The sequence below is a fragment of the Peromyscus californicus genome, unplaced genomic scaffold (genome assembly GCF_007827085.1).
Source record: "Peromyscus californicus insignis strain IS unplaced genomic scaffold, ASM782708v3 Scaffold_2__1_contigs__length_46816999, whole genome shotgun sequence".
Lineage (NCBI taxonomy): Eukaryota > Metazoa > Chordata > Mammalia > Rodentia > Cricetidae > Peromyscus > Peromyscus californicus.
The window spans coordinates 38,107,823-38,133,765 of record NW_026294540.1 but is presented as its reverse complement, the minus strand read 5'-3'; the positions used below and the strand labels follow the sequence as shown (position 1 = coordinate 38,133,765).

The 25,943-nt window shown below is 48.8% G+C and overlaps 1 protein-coding gene across 1 annotated transcript; it reads left to right on the top strand.

Annotated features, from left to right (window-relative positions):
* Nucleotides 1-1,750: 1,750 nt before the first annotated feature.
* Kpna7 (karyopherin subunit alpha 7) lies at nucleotides 1,751-25,106 on the top strand. The gene is made up of 10 exons (XM_052755195.1): nucleotides 1,751-1,816; nucleotides 2,490-2,618; nucleotides 4,143-4,225; nucleotides 4,991-5,259; nucleotides 9,357-9,439; nucleotides 12,778-13,041; nucleotides 17,283-17,516; nucleotides 18,280-18,462; nucleotides 21,465-21,611; nucleotides 25,062-25,106. Exons 1-10 carry the CDS (start codon nucleotides 1,751-1,753, stop codon nucleotides 25,104-25,106), a joined length of 1,503 nt encoding a protein of 500 aa, XP_052611155.1.
* The last annotated feature ends 837 nt before the right edge of the window (nucleotides 25,107-25,943 follow it).

Below are 25,943 nucleotides of genomic sequence, written 5' to 3'. Positions count from 1 at the left end.
ACTTGCTTCTATCTGTAATAAATAGTAAACTTTTACGTATACTCTTTTGGGGGTGGTGTTGGTTGAAACAAGGTCTCACTGCATGGCAGGCCTGGAGCTCTCTCTGTATATAGAGCAAGCTGAGCTCACATTTCCCAGAAGCCTTCTGTTGCTGCTTTCCAAATGCTGGGATTCCAAGTGTGCACCACTATTCCTGGCTTAGAGAATTAAAGTGGATTTCTTAGCCAGGTGTAGTCACACCTACCTATAACTTGGGGCTCTGAAGGCTGAGTGAGGCAGGAGGGTTGCTACGCGTTGGAGGCCAGCCTAGACTATAGAGTCTCAAAAGCCTTTAAATAAGTTGATTTGTTATCAATAAATATTTGTATGACTCCCTTTTAGATGAGAGAGAGGGAGAGGGAGGGAGGGATTGAGAATAGGCATCTGTTCCCACATGTGGAGGTCAGAGGACAGCTTTCGGGTGTGAGGTCTCTGCTTCCACTATGTGCTCTGGGGATGGTACTCGGGGCATTAGCCTGGACCTTGCCCAAGAAACACGCTACCTGCTGAGCCACCTGGCTGGCCCTGACTTGTATACCTATTTCACGTCGGGTCACAGAAAAATGTCTTGGGCGAGCCGTGTGTGTGGTGGGAGTGGTTCACACCTGCAGTCCCAGCACTTGGGAGGTGAATGATCAGCAGCTCAGGCCTACCTTAGCTGTACGTAAGTTTGAGACTAGCCTGAACAGCACAAGAGTCTGTCTCAAAGCCAAACCAAACAAAACAACAAAAATCTTGGGTGAAAGGGGTCAAGGTGGACAAAGTTTTCGATGCTCTGTCCTCAACCAGGTAAAGAAAACTGACTAAGGCTTAGTTAGCGGTGGGGGAGGCTGAAGGTGGTTCTGACCCAGTGAGCGGTGGATTGGGTGTTGGAGGAAAGTCTGGCTGGCCCCCTTCCTATCCCATACGAGTGTCCTAGCACATTGCCTATAAAGGACATCTATGTTTTCTGTCCAGCTTACCTTTGCCACCAGTGACTCAGTTCAAACCAAGATGTGTGTTGTATTTTATTTCAGACAGTCCCATGTAGCCCAGGCTGGCCTTCCCCATGTAGCCAAAGATAGTCTAGAAAATTTTTTGAAAAATTTTTGGATTTATTTCCTTCTACGTGTATGAATGTTTTGCTTGTGTGTGTATATGTGCACCAGGTACATGACTGGTGCCCAAGAACCCAGAAGGCGGCCCTGGATCCCCTGGAACTGGAGTTAATGGATGGTTGTGAACCGCCATCTGGATGCTGGGAATCAAACTTGCATCCTCTATAAGAACAACAAACAAACACTCTTAACCACTGAGCCATTTCTCCAGCCCCAAGGCCTGAATTCTTGATCCTCCTGCCTCCACCCCTGAATACTATGATTACAGGTGTACACCACCACATTCAGTTTGTCCATCACTGGGGATGGAGCAGGGCTGTGTGTGTGCTAGGCCGGCACTCCCCCAACTGAGCTACATCCCAGCCTACGAGGCATTGTAAGCATTTTCTGTACTAAGTCCAGGACTAGTTCCCGCAGAGTTCCATAGTAACCACGGCCTGTTGATAGAGTCCACGCCCCACACTGATGGTGTGGTGGGGTGGTGGCCAACTCCTTGAGTCCGCTCTCTGGTCCCATAGTACCTGACGACTTTAACATAGTAACATGCACACTGGGCAATGATGATCTCTTTGGTAATTTTCCTACCTATAGGTGCTTTCTTTCCTTCAATCAACATGCCTACCTTAGAAGCTCCTGAAGAGAGGCTGAAAAAATTTAAGTACCGCGGCAAAGATGTGTCTGTGAGTATAAACTGAGGACAACCGACAACCAGGACCACAGTCGAAACACCTCGTAGATGACGCCTAAGCTGGGTGTAATGGCACACACTTGTATGGCACACACTTGTCATCTCAATACTGGTGAAGCTGAGGCAGGAGGATTTTAAAGTTTGAGACCAGCCTGAGCTACAGAGTAGAAGAAGAAGCCCCTCTGAGAGCAAGAACAAAACAAAATAACCATGGCCAGTGAGAAGACTCTGACTGCCTCCCAGACCACACGGCCTGCGTGCCATCCAGGAACCCACGGAGTGGAGGGAGAGAGCTCCTGCGGGTCATCCTCTGACCTCCACACACACACACACACACATGCTGTATACACACAGAGAACAATGAGTAAAATTAAATTGACAAAAGAAGAGGCTTGGAGAGATGGCAGAGTGATTAAGAGCACTGTTTGCTCTTCAAGAGGACCCAGATTCAATTCCCAGCATCCACATGGTGGCTCACAATGGTCTGGAACTCCAGTTTGAGGCGATCTGGCGCCATCTTCTGGCTGCTGTGGGAATCACAAGTGTGGTACAAACACCTGTAAATATTAAAAAATCATAATAATTAAAAGACCCCAAATGGGATAACATCCTGGTTCTCCAGCAACCTGGCTATAACAAGCCCCATTATTTGTTTTCTTTATTAGGCAAGGCGACAAGAGAGGATTGCTGCCAACCTGCAACTCCGAAAGGCCAAGAAAGATGAGCAGGCCTTAAAGAGAAGAAATATCAGCCAGTCCTCCAATGACTTGGTTTCTCAAGTATCAGCCAAAGAGGTGTGCTAGATCTCAGTGCTGAGGGCCATCCTGTGCAGGATATAGCTTTGGCTAGTATCTCTAGCACGAGAAAGCTTAATAGAATCAGAGCTTGCTATTTAACTCAAAGAAAGGAGTAAGACTGGGGGTGTGGTTCAGTGGTAGAGCACCTGTCTAGAATCCCCCAGTGAGGGGCTGGAGGTGTGGCTCAGTGGTAGAGCACCTGCCTAGAATTCCCCAGTGAGGGGCTGGGGTGTGGCTCAGTAGTAGAGCCCCTGCCTAGAATCCCCCAGTGAGGGGCTGGGGTGTGGCTCAGTGGTAGAGCACCTGCCTAGAATCCCCCAGTGAGGGTCTGGGGTGTGGCTCAGTGGTAGAGCACCTGCCTAGAATCCCCCAGTGAGGGGTTGGGGTGTGGCTCAGTGGTAGAGCACCTGCCTAGAATCCCCCAGTGAGGGGTTGGGGTGTGGCTCAGTGGTAGAGCACCTGCCTAGAATCCCCCAGTGAGGGGCTGGGGTGTGGTTCAGTGGTAGAGCACCTGCCTAGAATCCCCCAGTGAGGGGCTGGGGTGTGGCTCAGTGGTAGAGCCCCTACCTAGACTCCCCCAGTGAGGGGCTGGGGACATGGCTCAGTGGTTAAGAGCACTGGCTGTTTGCTCAGAGGACCCAGGTTTAAACCCAGCCCCCACGTGGTGGTTCATAAGCATCTGTAACTCCAGACCCAGGAGGATTCAACACTCCCTTCGGCCCCCACAGTACTGCGCATGGTACACAGACATACGTGCTGTCAGCCATCTCCTCCCCACAAAATAACAACGAAATAACCCCTTCTGCACACATACAAATACAATTTTTAGAAAAAGTGCTGGGTGGGTGAAGAAATGGCACGAAAGTTAAGAGTACTTGCTGATTTTACAAAAGACCCAAGTTTGGTTTCCAGTACCCATGTCAGGCAGCTTACAAGCAGCAGTAATTTCAGCTTTGGGGGCTCAGACACCTCTAGCCTCTGTGGGCATCTGCTATTATGTGGACACATGCATGCATGCCCGTACACACACACACAATTTTTTTATAGAAAGATACTGAGTGTACCAGGATCACTCTGTCCTAAGCATGGAGAGCGTCCTACTTTGACCTGTTACCTGTAGATCAGCAAATATTCCTCCCTGCCTTAGTATAGATGCGGGTACACCATGGATGGCTGTTCAAGTCAGGTGAATGACTAAGCTAGGTGATGCTTATGCTTTCCTTTTTATTATGATTGCAATTTGTTGCATTTATTTCTCTCTCTCTCTCTCTCTCTCTCTCTCTCTCTCTCTCTCTGTGTGTGTGTGTGTGTGTGTGTGTGTGTGTGTGTAACCATGTGCACACACAGATGTCAGGACAATCGGTGAGAGTCTGTTTTCTCCACCTAGTACGTCCTGGGTATCAAACCCAGGTCATCATCAGACTTGGCAGCAAGTGCCTTTACCCTCTGAGCTTTCTCGCTGGCCCTGTGCTTTCTTTTGATGGAGGCGGAATGACTGACCTGACTGTTGTTTCCTGGCAGGCCAGCTACACTCTGGAAGACATAATCAAAGGTGTGAATAGCTCAGATCCAGTCCTGTGTTTCCTGGCCACCCAGGCTGCCAGGTATCACCATGCAGACCTCTGGTGTTTGTGCTTTTACAGCCATAAATGAGCTCCAGTAGCCTGTTGGGTTTCCTGGCATTGGCAAAGTGCCCATATGGTGCAGGAAAGGGCTACTTCATCCAAAAGCAGGAGGCGATTACTATGCTCCATCGTCCTTGAGGGCAATTTAAGAAATGCAGTGTGTTGTCAGAGATGGATTGCTTGATTTACATTGGTCTCGGCGGGGATTTTAGCTCGTAGAGAATACCTGAAGGGCAAAATGTTGCCTTAAGGCTGCTGCAAAGTGTTGCAGAATCCACAATAGCCCTAGTCAACTCTCTTATTTGATAGTTAAGGACTGGGGCTTTGCTTTAGAGGTAGAGCACCTGCCTAGAATCCCCCAGTGAGGGGCTGGGGTGTGGCTCAGTGGGAGAGCACCTGCCTAGAATCCCCCAGTGAGGGGCTGGGTTGTGGCTCAGTGGGAGAGCACCTGCCTAGAATCCCCCAGGGAGGGGCTGGGTGTGGCTCAGTGGGAGAGCACCTGCCTAGAATCCCCCAGGGAGGGGCTGGGTGTGGCTCAGTGGTAGAGCACCTGCCTAGGATCCCCCAGTGAGGGGATAGGGGTGTAGCTTATGGAAGATCACCTGCCTATCATGTATGTGGCCATGGGTTCAACTTGCAGTATTGAAAAAAAAAAACACTTAAGAATGCTAAGAGCACCTTGAAAAGGAGTTTCTCCACACATCCCCTGTGACTCTCCCTACTCTCTCTTGTCTCACTGCACAGGAAATTACTATCTCAGGAAAGGAACCCTCCTCTAAAATCGATTATTGAGGCAGGACTCATTCCCAAGCTGGTAGAGTTCCTGAAGATGGAACCTCTCCCCACCTTGCAGTTCGAGGCAGCGTGGGCGCTCACCAACATTGCCTCAGGAACTTCCGAGCAGACCCGAGCTGTTGTGATGGCTGGTGCCATCGAGCCCCTGATTGAACTCTTGTCTTCCCCGCATCTGACCGTGTGTGAGCAGGCAGTGTGGGCCCTTGGTAACATAGCCGGTAAGACACTTTCCTGAGTGGGCTAAGGCGTGAGGGGGTGTGGACATGCTGGGGAATGGACTTCGCTGTTACGCTTGATGTCTTGGCATCCATCCTCACCCCATTATGAATACCTTGTGCTGGGGAAGGAGCTGGTTCAAAACCCAGAACCAAGGTCAGAGGCTGAGAAGCAGAATAGATGACGCAGCACATATAACCTGAGAAGCTGCCCTGAAATGTCTCCCGAGTCCAGGTCCTACAGCCTCGGGCCTTAATGGCTTCGGGAACAAAGAGAAGTCTCAGAGCTACGTGCAGTGGTGCATGGCTCTAATCCTAGCACTTGGGAGGTGGAGGCAGAAGGATCAGGAGTTCAAGGTCATCATCTGAGGCCAGCCTGGGGTCCATGAGACCTGTCTCACATAATAAGGGCTGGAGGACAAGTATGAGGACCAGGTTCGGTCCCTAGCTTGCTTGTAATCCCAGCTCTAGAGCAGTCGAGGCAGGTTGATCCCTGGGGCTTGCTTGCCAGCTACTCCAGATAAATCAGTGAGCTCTGGTTCAGTAAGAGACCCCATTTCAGAAAAATAAGTGATGAAGGAAGATACAAAGACACTCACCATCGACCTCGGGCTTCCACCAGTACATGCTCACACAGATGCACATACACACAAATGTAACAAAAACAAAGCCAGACATGGTGATCCATGCTTATGATGCCAGCACTTAGGAGACAAGTGACCCTAGAAGCCTGTATCTCCTGTAAAAATCACTAAGGGTGTGTGTGTGGGTGTGTGTGTAGATATAGATGGTATGCATGCGGAGAGATGGAGAGACAGGGTTTCCTTAGCTTGGAATGAGATATGTTCCCTGAAAAGCCCAGGGTGGTCTGGGAGGTGAATGCTTTATGCCCTGTATTTTATGGGAAAACCTAAGGAAGGGAGTTACTGTTGACAAGTTGGAGCCCCTGGATTCCTGGCTGAAATGAATACAAATGTCACTGGGGTGGGGGGGACCAATTGGGTCCCTTGGGATTTTGACAAGTTAAAACCAACCATGCATTAGTAGTTTTCTAGTTCAGAGAAGCTGTAACCCACTGAGTCAGCACATAGGTCTCCAGGGACTTCAGAGCCTGAATTAGCTAAGGTAGCCAAGAGAATACAAAACAACCACTCTGATTTTTTTTTCAGTCCTGGCTGTCCTGGAACTTGCTCTGTAGACCAGGCTGGCCTTGAACTCAGAGATTCTCCTGCCTCTGTCTCCCAAGTACTGGGATAAAAGGTGTGTGCCACCACCACCCAGCACAACAACCACTTTGAAATGCTTCAGGAAGGCATGTATCTATGACAGTGGTTGGGTTTGTTTCAATTGCGTCAACAGGAAACCAACGAGACTGAGCACTGGGTGTGACTTAGGCTTTGCCTGTTAATGGCACAAACCAAGACTTCTGAGGGCATCACAGCCGTACACTAGGGCTGGGGATATGTAGCTTGGATGGTGTTTGCTTAGGATGCAGGAGGCTCTGGGTTTCATCCCCAAGACTATATAAAACTGGGCATGGTGGTGCACATCTCTGATCCCAGCACTTGGAAGGTGGAGGCAGGAGAATGAGGAATTCAAGGACACCCTTGGCTACACACTGAATTTGAGGCCAGCCTGAGATATATAGCAACTTGCAGGACAGCCAGAGCTACGTCTTGAAAAACACACAGGCTGGAGAATGTTCTGTAGTTTGAGAGCACTGGCTGCTCTTGCAGAAGACCCGGGCTCAGTTCCCAGCACCCATGTTGGTAGCTCAGGGTCACCTGTAACTGCAGTTCCAGGGATCTGATGCCCTCTTCTGGCCTCCTCAGGTACCAGCAAAGACATGGTGCATGCACATACTTGTGGGTAAAACACACCCATACAATACACATTTGAAAATGAGAAGGTTGGTTCATTAAGGACCAGTAAGATGAGTCAGTGGACAAGAGGCTCTTGTCACCAAGCCTGATGACCTAAGTTCTAGCCTCAGAACCCACATTATGAAAAAACAGAACTGACTCCTAAAAATTGTCCTGTCCCCCTCTACATGTACCCTGGTATGTGCGTGCGCGCGCACACACACACACTCGCGCACACACACTCAAACATACATACACACAATGCACACTCACACTCACACACACACATACATATACACACAAACATACACACAGTGCACACTCACACACACACATACTCACACACATACATACACACTCAAACATACATACACACAATGCACACTCACACACACATACATACACACTCAAACATACATACATACAATGCACACTCACACACATACATACACACTCATACATACACACAATGCATACTCATACACACATACATACACACACATACTCACACACATACACATACACACATACTCACACATTCACACATACACACACTCACACACATACCTACTCACACTCATATACACCCATTTACACATACTCACATATGCATACTCACACACTCACACATACTCATACATACACACTCACACATACACACATACACACGTGTTAAAAGAATAGTCGGTATATTAAAGACTAGGCAAGGTGATGCAGGACAGTAAGGAGACGAAGACCAATCTAGACTACATCGTGAGTTTGAGGCCAGTGCCAGATACATAACAAGACGCTAGCTCACAAAAACAAAGCAAAGCAAAAAACCAACCAACCAACCAACAAAAAAAACACCACACACAACAAAAATCCCCCTAAACAAACAAGCAAAAAAAAAAAAAACCCAAAACTGGCCAGACATGAAGGTGCATATCTTTAATCTCAGCACTTGGGAGGCAGAGACAAGTGAATCTCTGTGAGTGTGAGGCCAGACAGCACTACATAGTGAGACCTTGTCTAAAAATAAATAAGTGGGTAGGCATGGTAGCACTTGCCTTGCAGCCCAGCACTCAGGAGGCAGAGGCAGGTAAATCTCTGCATTCAGGCCAGTCAGGATAACATATGAGACCCCATCTCAAAAAAAAAAAAAATTAGCAGACAGGCCAAAACTGGTATGGCTGATCTTCATCCTCTATGGACCTCAGAGTTTGTTCCAGATTGCATTTGGAAGTGAATGCCCCTTGCCAACCTTCTTTGGGAAAATAGTTTCCTCTACCAGTGTCGGTCTTTCTGAGAGCTGTGGTATGAAGCGCAGCTAGTGTTTACAATGAACTGACCTCCTAGGCAAAGTTTGCTGTCTTCATTTTGTGTCCACGACCTCTGCTTAGACCAGCTGCAGCTGTGCGGTGCCTGCTTGTGGCATTGGGCACATAACCACCCCCACCCCTAGTCACCTAGGAAGTCCAGGATCCAGTATACTGTCATTGCAACTACCTGCCAAATATCCCACACTGAGTTTAGTCTCTCATTCTTTGTATAGACTTTAAAAAATTACTCATTTATTTGAGGTGGGGGTGGGGATTATACACATGCCACAACTCACATGTGGTGGTCTTAGAGGATCACTTTCAAGATTTGGGTCTCCTTTCCACCATATGGGTCCCAGGAATTGAACTCGGGTCATCAGGTTTAGCTGCAAGTGCCTTTTTCCACTGAGCCATTGAACTGGATTAGGCATAAATTTTTAAAAAGATTTTCTTATATGTATATATGTGTCTGTGTATTGGTGTGTGCATGTGAATAAGATGCCCACTGAGGCCAGAAGAGAGATCTCACTGGATATAGGCAATTGTGAGCTGCTTGCCAGAGGTGTTGGGAACCGAACTCAGATACATGATAAGAACAATATGTACCGTTCACCACTGAGCCATCTCTCCAGCCCCATTAAGTATAAACTTTAAAAGTTAGATACCCAATTTGGGTTTCTCCTTGTCCACTCTTTGGGAAGAGTAGATTGAGATGTAGCCCAGGCCGGCTTGTAACTCACTATGTAGACTGGGCTGGCCTTGAACTTGAAGAGATCAACCTGCCTCTGCTTCTTGAGTACTGGGCTTGAAGGTGTATGCCCAGATCTTTCATCTCATGCTCTCTTCCATTTGTAGGTGATGGCCCAGAATTCAGAGACAATATAATTTCCAACAATGCCATCCCAAGACTGATCTACATGCTCTCTTCCATTTGTAGGTGATGGCCCAGAATTCAGAGACAATATAATTTCCAACAATGCCATCCCAAGACTGATCAATCTTATTTCGACAAACATACCAGTGAGTGTATTTGCTTATTTATTCATTTACTTACTTGCATTTCATTTATCTTGTGTGTGTGTGTGTGTGTGTGTGTGTGTGTGTGTGTGTGTGTGTGTGTGTACATGTGTGCACTTGTAGGGTACAATTTTTCTCCCTCCACTATGGGGTCCAAGGGATTGAACTCAGATTGTCCCACTCGGTAACAAGTGTTTTTAACCTGCTGAGCTGTCTTGCAGCATCTTGATTTTTTTTTTTTCTTTTGAGACAGAGTCTCACATGTTCATGTCAGGCCTCAAACTCACTTTGTAGTCAAGGATGACCTTGAACTTCTGATCTCCCTGTCTCTATCTCATCTTACTAGTGGTAGGGTTACAGGTGTACACCACCATACCAGGTTTATGTGGTACCGAGGATGGGACCCAGGGCTTCATGAGCGGTAGGTAAGCACTCTACCAACTAAGTCACATGTCCAGCCCAAGAGGACGCATTTGAATACTCAGAAAAGAACCATGCGAGACCAGAGGCTAAAAACTGTCATTGTATGACTCTTCATGGAAAACATTGCCAACCCCTGGCCTGGAGTGGGAAGAAGGCCTGGGATCGGGCCCTTGGACCTCAAATGTTGGACATCAGGTAGGAAGCTGACCATGCTACACAGGTGATCTCAGCCCTCAAGAAGCTTCGGCAGAAGGATTGCAAGTTCAAGGTCAGCCTGGGCTGCAGAGGGAGGCCCTGCCTCATCTGCTCTGACAAAGGGGAGTGGGGTAGTGGCTGGAGAGTTGTCAAGGGAAGATTGGATGCCGAGGGATTGATGGTCTTGGGTTCCGTTTCCACACTGGTCACGGGGGTCTCGGGGGCAGAATATTTGGGAGAGAAAGTGATGAGACCCAGAGGCAGAGCTGAAGAATATTTTTTTTTTTTTCGAGACAGGGTTTCTCTGTGTAGCTTTGCGCCTGTCCTGGAACTCCCTTTGGAGACCAGGCTGGCCTCGAACTCACAGAGATCCGCCTGGCTCTGCCTCCCGAGTGCTGGGATTAAAGGCGTGTGCCACCACCGCACAGCTGAAGAATATTCTTAACAAGATCAGAAATATGGCTGAGCATGGGGACTCACTCAGGAGGCGAAGGAAGGAGGGGGGGTCAGGAGTGAAGAATATTCTTAACAAGATCAGAAATATGGCTGAGCATGGGGACTCACTCAGGAGGCGAAGGACGGAGGAGTTTGAGGCCGGGACAGACAACATGCTCCATGGGTGAAGGTGCTTGCCACCAAGGCCGAGGACCTGAGTTCAACCCTCAGAACCCGCATGGTGGAAAGGGAGAGCTGACTCCCACAGGGCAGCATGGCGCAAGCACGCTCACTCACAAACATAAATGTAATTTTAAAATGTTTTGAAGCTGCCGGGCGGTGGTGGCGCACGCCTTTAATCCCAGCACTCGGGAGGCAGAGCCAGGCGGATCTCTGTGAGTTCGAGGCCAGCCTGGTCTCCAAAGCGAGTTCCAGGAAAGGCGCAAAGCTACACAGAGAAACCCTGTCTCGAAAAACCAAAAAAAAAAAAAATGTTTTGAAGCTGCCTGAGCTCTATGGTAAAAACCTTGTCTCAAAAGAAACAAAGAGAGCCGGGCGGTGGTGGCGCACGCCTTTAATCCCAGCACTCGGGAGGCAGAGCCAGGCGGATCTCTGTGAGTTCGAGGCCAGCCTGGGCTACCAAGTGAGTCCCAGGAAAGGCGCAAAGCTACACAGAGAAACCCTGTCTCGAAAAACCAAAAAAAAAAAAAAAAAAAAAAAAGAGAAAAGAAAAGAAAAGGAAGGGGAGGGAGATGGGTGTGGCTGGATGTAACAGAGCAGGTCTGTAATCTGTTATTTGGGAGGCTGAGGCAGGAAAATCTCAAGTTCAAGGACTGCTTGGGCAATTTAGCAGCACCATGTCTGAAAATAAAAAGTTAAAAGGACTAGAAACGGAGCTGGAGAGATGGCTCGGGGTCAAGAGCAATCACTGCTCTTCCAGAGGACCTGAATTCAGTTCCTAGCGGGCACATTAGCTGGCTCACAACAGTCTACAATTTCAACTCTAGGGAGTTTGATGCCCTCTTCTGGCCTCCACAGGTACCTACACTTACGTGGCATATACACACACACACATACACCAATAGAAATAATTCTAAAAAAAAGAGCCGGGTAGTGGTGCATGCCTTTAATCCCAGCACTCAGGAGTCAGAGGCAGGCAGATCTCTTGAGTTGGAGGCTAGCCTGTGAATTCCAGGAGAACCAAGGCTACACGGAGAAATCCTGTCTTGAAAAACCAAGAAAGGGAAAAGAGATGTAGCGCGGTGGTAACATGCTTGCTTAGCATACACAAGACCCTGGGCTCAATTGCTAACACCACATGTATGACATGAATTACTATGGCAGGCCATTAGCGTCATAGATGACAAGAAGACCAAATAATCCCTGAGTTTGTTTGTGACGTAGTTTGTCAACCTCAAACTCAACAATCTCTCTGCTTCCATCATGGCTGAGATTATAGACTTGTGTGTCCACACTCAGCCGCTTGATAATTTTTTGTCAGTGAAAGTGAAATCAAGGGCTGGGAGATGGCTCAGTGGGTTAAGTACTTGTGGCACAAGTGTGGGGACCTGAGTTCAAATCCCGAGCACCCACATAATGCCAGGTTCACTAGCACATGCCTGTAATCCCAGTATTTAGACAGTGAAGTGGGAGGTGGAAACAGGAGAAGCCCTGGAAGTTGGCGGGCTAGCAAGCCCGGTGTACACAAGCCCAAAGAGTGAACCACAGAGACTCTGTCTCAAACAAGGGGAAATGGAAGGCAAGGTTCTCTTGACCATGCACTTACACCCATCATAACACTGTCAAACCATTAGGCTAGGGGACCAGTGAGATGGCTCAGCAGTCAAGGGCACCTGCTGCTCTTGCATAGGATCTGAGTTCAGTTCCCAGAACCCCTGTGAGGTGGATGGCAACTGCCTGTAACTCCAGCTCAAGGGGACAGGGGATCCATTCCATTTTCTGGCCTCCATGAGCATGTGTACACACATGCACACACCCAAACGCAGACCCTCAGCTATACACATAAATATAGATAGAATCTTAAAATAATCGAGTCATCCGTTGAGTAGAGTGGGGAAAGGCATTGTGAGGAATACAAAGGAACCTTCATGTGACATTTAAATATTTAAATATAAAACTCATTGTATTTGCCCCTGACACAGATCACTGCCTGAAATGAGTTCATTTTGATGCTCAAAAGCTTTGGTCTGTGCTAATCAATAGTATCGATCAGGGTTGGGAAGGGCACACCACCATTTACATTTTGTCTCCTTTGCACCCCATCACAGATCACATTTCTTCGGAATATCACATGGACTTTGTCTAATCTGTGCCGAAACAAGAACCCGTACCCCTGCGAGCAGGCTGTGATGCAGATGCTGCCCACTCTCTCTCAGCTCCTGCAGCATCATGATAACGAGATCCTCTCAGACACCTGCTGGGCCCTGTCCTACCTCACCGAGGGCCACAATGAGCGCATCCATCGTGTGGTGGCCATGGGGGTCCTGCCCAGGCTCGTAGAGCTCATGACCAGCTCGGAACTCATTATCTTGGTAAATGTCACCCCGGGTCTCGCCCGTCTTTGCAAGAGGCTTCAGACTAGAGTGTGTGGGTACCACGGCCTCAGCTCAGAGTGCCTGCTCAGCCTGCACAAGGCCCTGGTTCCATCCCCAGCACTGTATAAACCAGGCTTGGTAGAACATGCCTATGATCTTGGCACTGGGGAGATGGAGGCAGGAAGATGAGAAATTCAAGGTCATGCTTGGCTGCATAGTGAGTTCAAGGCTAGTCTGAACTATGTGACACCATGTCTCAAAAAACAAAAAACAGATTAGATCCTATGAGTCAGATTCACCATGTTAGGTGCTCATCTCCACCTCCCTCCCCAGGTCTTCTGTATCGGGTTCTCATCTTGTCTCCCACCCCAGGTCTTCTGTATCTGGTTCTCATCTCCACCTCCCACCCCAGGTCTTCTGTGTCAGGTTCTCATCTCCACCTCCCCCCCCAGGTCTTCTGTGTCAGGTTCTCATCTCTACCCCCCCCCCAGGTCTTCTGTATCGGGTTCTCATCTCCACCTCCCACCCCAGGTCTTCTGTGTCAGGTTCTCTTCTCCACCTCCCTCCCCAGGTCTTCTGTATCGGGTTCTCATCTCCACCTCCCCCCCCCCCCCCAGGTCTTCTGTATCGGGTTCTCATCCTGTCTCCCCCCGCCAGGTCTTCTGTGTCAGGTTCTCTTCTCCACCTCCCACCCCAGGTCTTCTGTATCGGGTTCTCATCTGCACCTCCCCCCCCCCAGGTCTTCTGTATCGGGTTCTCTTCTCCACCTCCCACCCCAGGTCTTCTGTATCGGGTTCTCATCTCCACCTCCCCCCCCAGGTCTTCTGTGTCAGGTTCTCATCTCCACCTCCCACCCCAGGTCTTCCTGTCACCTGAAGCCCAGGTTGTCACCTGTAAGTCTCTGCTCTTTGAGACTTTCTCACTAAACTCTCAGCTAAGTTTCCATCTCAGATCCGAGCGGGAGTTAAAGAACTTGGTTTTCCCACCTGGAGAACAGCGCGTGGACTGCTTATGACCCTCCCACCCGGGGCCTTTCTCACATCTTTTCTTACTGTTCTGCTGGCTCTAGCTTGAGCAAATTGGTTTATTGTCTCTTTCTCTTTCTCCACCCTGTGTGTGTGTGTGTGTGTGTGTGCGCGCGTGTGTGTGCAGAGATGGAAACAGAAATGGAGAGGGACAGAGACACACACAGACAGGCAGAGAGGAGAGAGAAAGGGCGGGGTGGGCAGAGAGAGAGGGGGCAGAGAAAGGGAGGGGGCAGAGAAAGGGAGGGGGCAGAGAAAGGGAAGGGGCAGAGGGAGAAAGAGGGGAGGGGAGAAATCAGCTGAGAGGGAGTGTAGAGGGAGAGGCAGAGAGAGAGGGAAACAGGGAGGCAGAGAGGGGGGGGAGGGGGAGAGGTATGAGAGATGGAGGAGGGAGAGAGATGGAGGAGGGAGAGACAGACAGACGGGCAGAGGGAGAGACAGACAGACGGGCAGAGGGAGAGACAGACAGACGGGCAGGGGGAGAGACAGACAGACGGGCAGGGGGAGAGACAGACAGACGGGCAGGGGGAGAGAGACACACAGGGGGGGAGAGACACACACAGGGGGGGAGAGACACACACACACGGGGGGAGAGAGACACACACACACGGAGGGAGAGAGACACACACACACGGAGGGAGAGAGACACACACACACGGAGGGAGAGAGACACACACACACGGAGGGAGAGAGACACACACAGAGGGAGAGAGACACACACACACGGAGGGAGAGAGACACACACACACGGAGGGAGAGAGACACACACACACAGAGGGAGAGAGACACACACACACGGAGGGAGAGAGACACACACACACGGAGGGAGAGAGACACACACACACGGAGGGAGAGAGACACACACAGAGGGAGAGAGACACACACAGAGGGAGAGAGACACACACAGAGGGAGAGAGACACACACAGAGGGAGAGAGACACACACAGAGGGAGAGAGACACACACATGCAGGGAGAGAGACTCAGAGAGACAGAGAAAGAGACATAGACAGAGAAACCCACACAGAGATAGATGACAGAGAGATAGATAGGTGAGTGAGAGATGATGACAGAGAAATAGATGATGACAGAGAGAGAGAGAAACACACACACATACACACAGAGCAACAGAGAGAGCAGGGGGGGGGGGGAACCAGAGACAGACACACAGACACACACATGCAGAGACAGAAAGACACAGAGAGACAGACACAGACAGACAAACACACATGCAGAGAGACGGACAGACACAATGGACAGAGACACAGAAACAGACAGACGCACAGAGATGGACAGACAGTGTCTCACTGTGTCGCACCGGTTGGCCTGGACTTTATTACGTAGACCTGACACCAAACTCACAGATCTCCCTGCCTGTGGTTTGTTATTGTTTTTGTTTTTTTACAACATAGAGTCATATGGAGCCCAAGCTGGCCTGGGCCTCAGTCTCTAGCTGAGAACCCCAGACTCTGGATCCTCTCTGCCTCTACCTCCCCAGTGCTGGGACTCCAGCTCATGCCTCTGTGTCTGGCTCCATTCTACCTTGACCTCTCTCAGTCACTCTATTTTTATTGTATCACATACATCTTTAGTAGCCATCTTTGCTGAGATTACCATAGAATTTTCCAGATGATGCCAAGTGAGCTTGGTGATAATACTTGGGGGCAGGGAGAGTGAAGAACATCAGGAGAGAAGTAGCCAGGTCCAGTGTTGAATGCATGTAACTGCACTTAGGAGGCTGAGAGAAAGATCGCAACTATGAGGCTAGCCTGGGCTCCATGAGGAGACTCAGTCTCAAAAAAAAAAAAAAACACCAAAACTTTAAGCATTTATGTATTTATTATGTATGGGGTGATATAGCATATACCATGATGCATGTGGGGGGCAGTGGGCAGAGGACCATTGCCATTCTCTCCTTCATGTGGGCCCAGGGAAGCCAGCTCGGATCATCAGGCCTGAGACTACAGACACCTTTACCCATGTACCATCTCACCTTCCCAAGAAATGAACTTTTAATAGAAGTGCTGAGGCCCAGCTGGTAGTACCTGGACAAGGCTGTAGTAACTAGTCCACCCCTCATGGGATGGCGGGTTAGCCTGATAGCATAGGAAAACCCAGCCCTCTTGGTAGCCTTCACTGGGGGCTGCCACCACAGCACAAAGAAAGCCAAATACATCTGCATTCAGCTCTCCTGAGATGCTTGTCACCTCCGGCTCTATCACAGATCCACCCTGGGGACCCTCCGAGCTACTTAAAGGGGCTGGTGAACATGTCACCACATGATCCTGGGTGCTCATTGGCTCCAGTTAAATGTACAGCAGAAGCCTGGAGCCAGCATGAATACGAAGGCACCGTAGACTCCACAATCAGAGCAGAATTTTCCCCAGTTGAGTTTAGAAAGGTGGACATGCAGTGCACACCTGCGATCCTAGCAGAGGCTGAGAAAGGATTGTGAGTTCAAGGCCAGGGCTAGGGATGATGCTCAGTTGATAAGTGCGCACCCAGCACTCAGGAAATCCTGGGTTCTATCCCCAGTACTGTGGATGTGGTGGAGCACACCCATAATCCCTGCACTCGGGGTAGAGGCAGGAGGATCAGGGAGTTCAAGGTCATCCTCAGCTACATACTGAGTTTGAGACCAGTGTGGGGTGAGACCTTGTCTCAAAAAAAAAAAGGGACAGGATCACAAGCTCAGTGTCCTTGGCTACATAATGAATTCGAGACAACTTGAACTTACATGAGAGGCCCTGTCACAAAACCCCTAAACAAAAACAGGACAGCAGAGTGTCTTTTTTCTTTTAAACAGACTCTCCTGTAGTCCAGGCTAGCCTTATTAAATTCATTATACAGCCAAGAAAGACCTTGAGCTTTGGGACCTCCTGGCTCCACCTCCCATGTGCAGGGATTACAGGTGTGTGGCACCATACTACACAGAACTACACAGTACATGCCAGGCAAGTACTCTACCACCAGCTATATACCCAGCCCCCGGTATAGCATCATTTTCCGATGTGTCCGTCCCTTACCTACCCACCTTGCCTCAGAGCTTTGGGGGAGCTAGCAAGCACTTGAAACTATGTAAAAGCAGCTGTGGCTATGCTGACCGACGAAAACACCGCAAACTTCCAGACATTTCTGGGCACAGCACTCAGCGTGTGACTCACCTGTAAAGTGACACATTGGCAAGACTCAGACACCTTTCCTGGTCCTTCCAGACCCCTTCTCTCCGCACTGTGGGCAACATTGTTACGGGAACGGAACAGCAGACCCAGATGGCCATCGACGCTGGCATGCTGAAGGTACTGGGCCAGCTTCTGAGACACCCCAAGTCCTCTATCCAGAAGGAAGCTGCCTGGGCCATGAGCAATGTGGCCGCTGGACCAAAACACCACATCCAGCAGCTGATCACGTATAACCTGCTGCCTCCGTTGGTAGCCCTACTAAAGAACGTAAGTGGCGGTGCTGGGGAGGGTGTATAAAGTGTCAGCTTTACAGCATGAGGACTTGAGTTCAATCCCCAGCATCCACGTGAGAGATAATCAGAAGTTCAAGGTCACTGGTGGCTACACTGTGCTTGTAAAGCCAATTGAGCCACAAGGGACCCTGTCAAAGAAAAGAAAAAAAAAATGTCCCATGGGAGTCAGTCTGCCTACTTGGTGGCTCTGTTCAGGTGCTGTATTCTGATGAATTGAAGGCAGGATGTCAGGGCAGGGGGTGCAGATTTCATTTGTAAATTCAGCTCTCACCGTCTGAGTGAGCCAGGTCAAGACCAGGTCTGGTGGCACACACCTGTAATCCTAACGTTCAGGAGACTGCAACAGGAGGCTTGCAAATTGAAGGCCAGCCTAAGCTACGTAGTGAGTTCCAGGGTAGCCTGAGCTATATAGTGAAACCCTATTTTTAAAAGCTTAAATAAAATAAGACTGAAGGTGTGGCTCAGTTGGCAGAGTGCTTGCCTATCATACAAAAAGCCCTGGGACTGATTGCCGGGACCACGTAAACCAGGCATGGTGATACTCATCACAAGGATAGCATTCGGGAAGTAAAGGTAGGAGGGTCAGATTTATCTCTATAGCAAGTTGGGGGCGAGTCTGGGCTACACAAGAACCTGTCCCCAAAATGTGTAAAACACGACAACAAAGTGAATCAAGTCAGCGTCACTTTATGATGGCCTTTGGGTGCTGTAGAGAATGTTAGCCTCTGTCTTCGCAGGCAGAATTCAGAGTGCAGAAAGAAGCCGTGTGGACCGTGGCTAACTTCGCAACGGGGGCCTCCCAGAGCCAGTTGACCATGCTTTTCCACTCAGGAGTCTTGGGGCCGCTGCTGAACCTGCTCACCGCTCCAGACATGAAGATCGTTGCCATCATCCTGGACATTATTTCTTTCCTCTTCCAGGTGAGCTGTTCTGAACAGGCAGCCTCCGACTGAAGGCCGTGAGCATGCTTCTTAGAAATAAGGTGGTGGGGATGCTTGGGGCGGGGGAGGGGAGGGCTCGGTGAGTAAGCATGCTGACCACCTGAATTCAATCCCCAGGGCCCATGTGCCGGTGGGAGAGAACTGACTTCTCCAAGTTGTGGTCTGACCTCCACTCACGTGCAGTGGTGCATGTGTTGACGCATGGACAAGGGGTGGGGGGGGCGGTGAGAGAGAGAGTGTGAATGTAAAAAAGTTTAAGAAAATTAACGTAAGGGGGTTGGGCTGGGATGTAACTCCTTTGGTAGCATGCCTCCCTAGCATGTGTGAAGGCCTGGGTCCCATCACCAGTACCGCATAGCCCCAGGCATGCTGCTACAGGCCTATAATCCCAGCACTCAGGAGGTAGAGATAGGGGAGGGTCAGGAGTTCAAGGTCATCCTCAGGTATATAGTTAGTTAGTGCCAGCCCGGGTTAAGTGAGACCCTGACTATGAATGAATGAGTGAGTGAATGAATGAATGAATGAATGAATCCCGAGTAGGACTCTCTTGTCATTCTTCCCACTCTTCCTACATCCTGTGGACAACACAAAGAAAACACACACACACACACACACACACACACACACAAGAAAAGGACTCCAAGCCAAGCTTGGCAGTGTACACCTGTCCTCCTAGCACTCTGGAGACAGGAAGGAGGTCATGAGTTTGAGGGCAGCCTAGGCTAAGTAGAATGTTTGAGGCTAGCCTGCTGGGCTACCCAGTCTGTGAAGAAAGTGTTTATGTGGGTGTCTCCAGTGCCTCACATGAGCACTTTGTGATAAGTGTTCAGAACAGAGCTGTTGGAATCCTTGTTCTGTGGAGCTTGTGTGTGAGTGACAGAGAGGACGGGGCAGAGGTTTCCTGTAAAGGAGTCAGACTGGGGAGTCACTGCTCATTCGGGGTGGGGGTGGCTGCTGTCACACACGCAACGCTCAGGGAAGGAAACATTCTCGGAGGAACGGCCCAGCCAGAGAACGGAGTATAGATGAGTCTTGTGGAATATTGAGGGGGAGACGTAGTAAGAGCAAGGGGTTGGAAAATGGAGGGAGAGCCAATCGAAGGCATGGGTTTGGGGGCAGATGAGACTGGCTGAAGATATGGATTTATCCTGCCTGAGGCTGGGAAACCTACACAGGGTTCGAAACACAAGTCGAGCCAGGCATTGTGGTACACGCCTTTAATCCCAGAACTCTGAAGGCAGAGGCAGGCTGATTGATCAGTGTGAATATGGGGCCAGCCAGGGCTACACAGAGCAGCACTGTCTTGAAGGAAAAAAAAAAAAGTTACTGGACTTTTTAAAAAAGATCTATTTTTATTTTGAATTGTGTGGACACGTGTCTGTTTGTGGATATGCGTCCCTGAGTACAGGTGCAAACAGAGGCCTCAGATTCCCCCCGAGCCGGAGCTGCAGCTCACAACGGGTGCTTTTGAGTCTCCAGATGTAGATGCTGGGAACCGACTCAGGTCCTCTTAGTCACTGAACTATCTCTCTGGCCCTGAGCTAGGATTTATTTATTTATTTATTTATTTATTTATTTATTTATTTATTTATTTATTTATGCTTTTGAGAAGGGAGTCTCCCTATGTAGCCCAAGCAGGCTTACATAGAACTCATGGTAATCCTTCTGTACCACAAGGCCTCTGAAACGCTGAGAATACAGGAATGCATGTAACAGATTTTTTTTTTTAAGATTGATTTATTTTTATTTTATGTGAATGGATATTTTATCTGCATGTATATCTCTGCACCACACACCTACAGAGCCTACAGAGGCCAGAAGAGGGCATGGGACCCTCTGGAACTGGAGTTACAGGTAGTTGTGAGACATTCCATGGGCACTGGGAACTGAACTCATGTCCTTTGGAAAAGCAGTCAATACTCTTAGCCACCAAGCCACTTCCCTAGCCTCCCTATATCAGACTTTTAAAACAGATCCTAGTGAACCATCAGGGGATTGGGTCGTAGGAGGAGGACAGGGCAGGTTTGGGAAGTACCATAAATCCTTTGTGAGTAGTACTGTCCCCGGAGAGGATAACATCACTTCTCCCGGACAGTAAGGACAAAGGGGAAGGTATAAACTTCATGCACTGATACTGTGAATTCCGTTAATGACTGAGCTGGGTGTGCTTGTCATACCAACACTTAGGAGGTGGAGGTAGGAGGATCAGGAGTTGAGGTTATTATGTCCAGCCACACAGCCAAGTTCAAGGCTAGCCTGGGCTACATGAAACCTAGTCTTAGTAATTTCTAGAGTCCTGTAATGCTTATCTAGACTTTATTTTGTTATTTGTTTTGGTTTTGGTTTTTGAGACAGGGTTTCTCTATGAAACAGCTCTAACTGTCCTGGAACTTCCTCTGTAGACCAGGCTAGCCTTGGATTTCACAGAGATCCACCTGCCTCTGCCTTCCGATTAAAGGCATGTACCACCACCGCCTGGCTTACACTTGGTTTTTATTAAATATTTTTCATAGTTTTTCACTTTGAATTCTTTAGTGCTTTGGACAAAAGCATTTTTATATTTATTACATTTGTATTCTCTAATGTTGAACACATTTTGAGTAGAAAAGTGAGTGAATGAATGAATGAATGTGTGAACAAGTGAATTCATGAATGTATTTGTGAGTGAATGGATTTATGGATGATTTTGTGAACGAATGACTTCATGGGTAACTTTGTGAATAAATGAATTCATGAATGATTTTGTGAATAAATGCATGCATGCATGCATGATTGAGTAAATGAATCAATGAAATGAGAGGGAAGTCTTGGCATTTCCAGTGGGTCTGTGACCACCCCTGCTGGAACAGGTATGTCTCCACATAGGAACGCTCCCTTAGGGCCAGCCAGCTGAAGCCAACACCCCTCCCACCCCCACCCCCCACCCCCCGCAGCACACTCTGGGTCTGAGGGTCTCTTCGCTGGTCCCCATCTATCCTCAGGAGGCCGATAGGCTGCATGAGAAGGAAAAGATGTATCTCCTGATGGAAGAGGTTGGTGGCATTGAAAAAATTGAGTCCTTACAGCTCCACCAGAATTGCCATGTTAGCCGGAGTGCTCTGAACATCATTGAGAAACACTTTGGTGAGGTGAGAAACTGGTGGCCATGCTTCCAATTCTATCGCTATGAACCCAGCAATCACCCAGGCTGACTTCTCTCCCTGCGCTCTTATGAATTTAGCTGGCTGCCTTCCTGGTTCCTGTTCTGCAGGTGACCTTTGAGTGTCAAGAAGCTTGTCTGTGAGCCAGGAGGTGGTTCAGCTGGCCGGGGGCTTGCTGTGCAAGCATGAGGACTTGAGGCTGAACCCATGTAAAAAAAAAAATCCAGGCATGTTGAACCATGTTTATAATCCCAGTCCAGCCAATGGAGTTCCAATCCAGCAAGAGATCCTGTCTCACAAAACAAAAAACCATGTGGAAGGGCTGGCAAGATGGATCAGTGTCGTGTTAGGGTTTCTATTGCTACAATGAAACACCATGACCAAAAACAAACCAGAGAAGAAAGGGTTATTTGGCTTACACTTCCACATCACTGTTCAGCAGGGAAGGAAACCAGGACAGGAACTCACGCAGGGCAGGAACCCAGAGGCAGGGGCTGCTGCAGAGGCCATAGAGAGGTGCTGCTTACTGGCTTGTTCTTCATGACTTGCTCAGCCTGCTTTCTTATAGAACCCAGGACCACCAGCCCAGGGATGGCACCACCCACAATGGGCAGGCCCTTCCCCATTAATCACCAATTAAGAAAATGCCCTATAGGTTTGCCTACAGGCTGATTTTTAAGGAAGCGTTTTCTTCTTCCTTTTCTTTTCTTTTCTTTTCTTTTCTTTTCTTTTCTTTTCTTTTCTTTCCTTCCTTCCTTCCTTCCTTTTTTTTTTTCAAGACAGGGTTTCTCTGTGTAGCCTTGGTTTTCTTGGAACTTGCTCTGTATACCAGGATGGCCTCAAATACAGAGATCCGCTTGGCTCTGCCTCCCGAGTGCTGGGATTAAAGGTGTGCACCACCACAGACTGTCTGTATCAGACTTTTTAATATGGGTCCTGGAGTGCTGGGATTAAAGGCATGCACCACCACCGCCTAGTTGGAGGCGTTTTCTTAATTGAGGTTCCCTCCTCTCAAATGATTCTAGTCTTTGACAAACTGACATAGAACTGTCCAGCACAGCTAGGTAAAGGCATTTCACGCTGTCCAGCTTGACAATTCAAGTTCAATTCCTGGGACTCACACAGTAGAAGGAGAGAAATGGTTCCTGAAAGTAGTTGTTGACCTCATACATGTTGTGGGACATACACCCCTCATCCTCTTACACACACACACGCACACGCACACGCACACGCACACGCACACGCACACGTACACGTACACAAGCTGGACAGCTCTCAAGGAATGACGACTAGGCTGACCTTTGGCCTCCCTAGTGCACACAAAGCCAGTCTACACCCATGGGAGTTTATCTTTGTTTCTGTAAAACTGTCTTTTTCTTGCCACTTTTGTTGGAGCTGGGGGGTGGGGGGGGGTGGGGGGATAGGAAGGGAAGAGACAGGGAGCTGAAGATGATTTTCAAGCTAAGAATGCAAACAATGCAGTCTGGCCCAGCTTTTGGAAAATCATTTTGCCACCGACTGCATTTTGTCTTTTTCTGGAATACATAGTTTGGGGATGAGTTATTCCACAAAATATCTGAGTTGTCCACCACTTCGGGAAATGGGGATCAGATAACAGTTTTCATAAAGATCAGTTGAGTGGTAAAATATACATAACATAAAGTGATCTGGGGGCTATGACCCTGGACTGTAACCCCAGTACTCAGGAAGTAAAGACAAGAGGGTCAGGAGTTCAAGGCTATCCTTGGCTGCATAGTGAGTTCAAGGCCAGGGGGCCTTTGGAGACATAGTTGGTTGGTAAAGTGTTTGCCAGACCAGCACAAGGGCCTGAGCTACAGGCCAGCCTCTGAGTAAAAAGCTGGGCATGGCATGTCCACCTGTAAAGCCGTCATTTGGAAGGCAGAGATGGGCTGAAGGCCATCCAGTCTATTAGGACTAAATAGTTCCAGATTCAATGAGAGACACTGTCTCAAAAAGCTAAGGTGGAGAGTGATTGAGGAAGACACGTGAAGTCAACTTCCAGTCTCTGTAAACATAAGTGCACGGGAACATTTGCACACACGTAGGCACACATACCGCGTATACACACAAAGCCAGTTACAAAGGGACACATCTTGTTTGATTCCACTCCTGTGAAGGCCTGAGAGTGAGCAAACTCATAGCAACAGAAAATAGAGAAGGGCAGGTCCCAGGGGCTTGGGTGGGGTAGAAGATGTGTCAGTGTTAAATGAGGTCAGAGGGTTTCATTTCAGTTTGGGAAGATGGAGATGGGTGGAGGTGACGGGTTCACTTCGCACACATTCTCAACGGCAGCAAATTCTGCTTAACAGTCCTTAAGATGGAACTGGTCAAGTGGCTGGGTGTGTGAAGTTGCCTGCTGCCTAACCTATGATCTGAGTTCAATCCCCAGGAACGACTTAGTGAAAGAGAGCCGATCCCCACACACTGTCCTCCAGCTTCCACCCATGCCGTGGAATGTGTACATGTGCATGCTCACACACACACACACACACACACACACACACACACACACACACACACACATAAAATTTTTCATTGTTAAAATGACGCTGAACCCAGTGATAGGGTCCACGTCTGTAATCCTAGCACTCGGGCAGCAGAAGCAGGCATAGTAGGGATTTTAGGCCAGCCTAGGTTACATGAGAATCTCTCTGAAAAAAGCCAAGTCAGACATTGGTGGTGTATGTCTGTAATCCTAGGATGAGGAGGGCTGAGAGTTAGAGGCCAGTCTGGGCTACATAAGAAGATCCCAACTTAAAAAAAAAAATAGACTTTTGTTGTCTGTATTTTACCACTGCACAGTTGTGTTTAGTGTCTATCCTAAGCCCTCTCAAAAGCTGGGATTCCAGGTCCGTGTGTCCTGCCATCTTTTATGTCTGTTGAATAGTTCAGTCATAAAGTGCCTGCCTTGGGACATGAAGGCCTGAATTCAGTCTCCAGCACCCACATAAAAGCCAGGCGTGATAGCACGCACTTGTCACCCCAGCGCTGGGGAAGCGAGGACAAGGGGGTGTCTGGGGCTTGGTGGCCAGCCAGCCTAGTCTAATGAGTGAGCCCCAGGCTATTGAGATCTTATCTCAAACAAGGTGAGGGCTGCAGAGGTGACTCAGTGGTTATGAGCACATAACCGCTCTTGCAGAGGACCTGAGTTCAGTTCCCAGCACACTCATTAGGTGACTCACAGCTGCCTGGACCTGCTGTTCCCCACAGCCCTTCCCCGACAACTGCTCCCCACCCCCTAAGCCCAGCCTAAGAAGTATTTGGATGATTTGTGTCTCTGAGGGGCCTCGAGGTGACTTGAGATAAGTTCTAGAATTCACTGGAACCAATTCTAGTCCAGCTGGGACATTAGAGTCAAAGGTGTTGTGATAGCATGCTGGTGACCTGAGGTGTAACAGGGTCTGTTCTTCCTTAAAGGAAGAAGATGGTGACATTTTCCCCAATCCTGGGCTGAGAGTGTGAATACGTGAAGCATTTAAAAGAGAGAGAGAGATCTCACAGCTTCGCCATGACCAAGCAATACAGGGCTGACGTCGTCTTTGAGAAGCACCATGTAAACTTTGTTCATCACATGTAAAACTTTTAAAACTTAATAAAATGTTCAACACTTTTCACTTATGTATGGTTTCATGTCACTTTTCTTGTTAGGATCAAGTACCCAACAAAAGCAACTTCAGGAAAGATTTGGTCATGGCTTGAGGGTACCGTCTGGCATGGTGGCAGGAGCCCGAGGCGGCCGCTCACATTGCACCCATCCTGCTGAAGCAGAGAGATATGGACGCTGGTGCTCAGCTCACTGTCTCCTTTTTATCCAGACTAGGACCCCAGCCCATGGGCTAGTGCTACCTGAGTTCAGAAGGAGTCCTCCCACCTCAGTTGACCTGATCTAAAAACATCTTACATGGAGGCTGAGGAGATGGTTCAGTGGTTAGTGTTTGCTGTGCAGTCAGGAGAACTGGAGTTCGGATCCCCAGACATTCATGGAAATGCCAGCTGGATGTGTCAGGCTGCTTGTAATTCCAGACTTGGAAGGTGGTCCTGGGATCCCCAGAGTGAGCAAGCTAGCTAGCCACGAACCTGATTGAAAAACCTTGCTTCAGTGAATAGGTTGGAAGAGTAGTGGGGGCTGACTCCTTACATTTACTTCAGGCCTCCACGTGTTTGCACAGACACATAGGTGCACAGCCCACGTATGAAATGTAAAGAAAAAATAATGTCCCGTAGACACACCGAGAGCTTTATCCTAGGTGACCCTAGGTCCCCTCAAGGTAACAATATTAACCATCAGAGATTAGGATC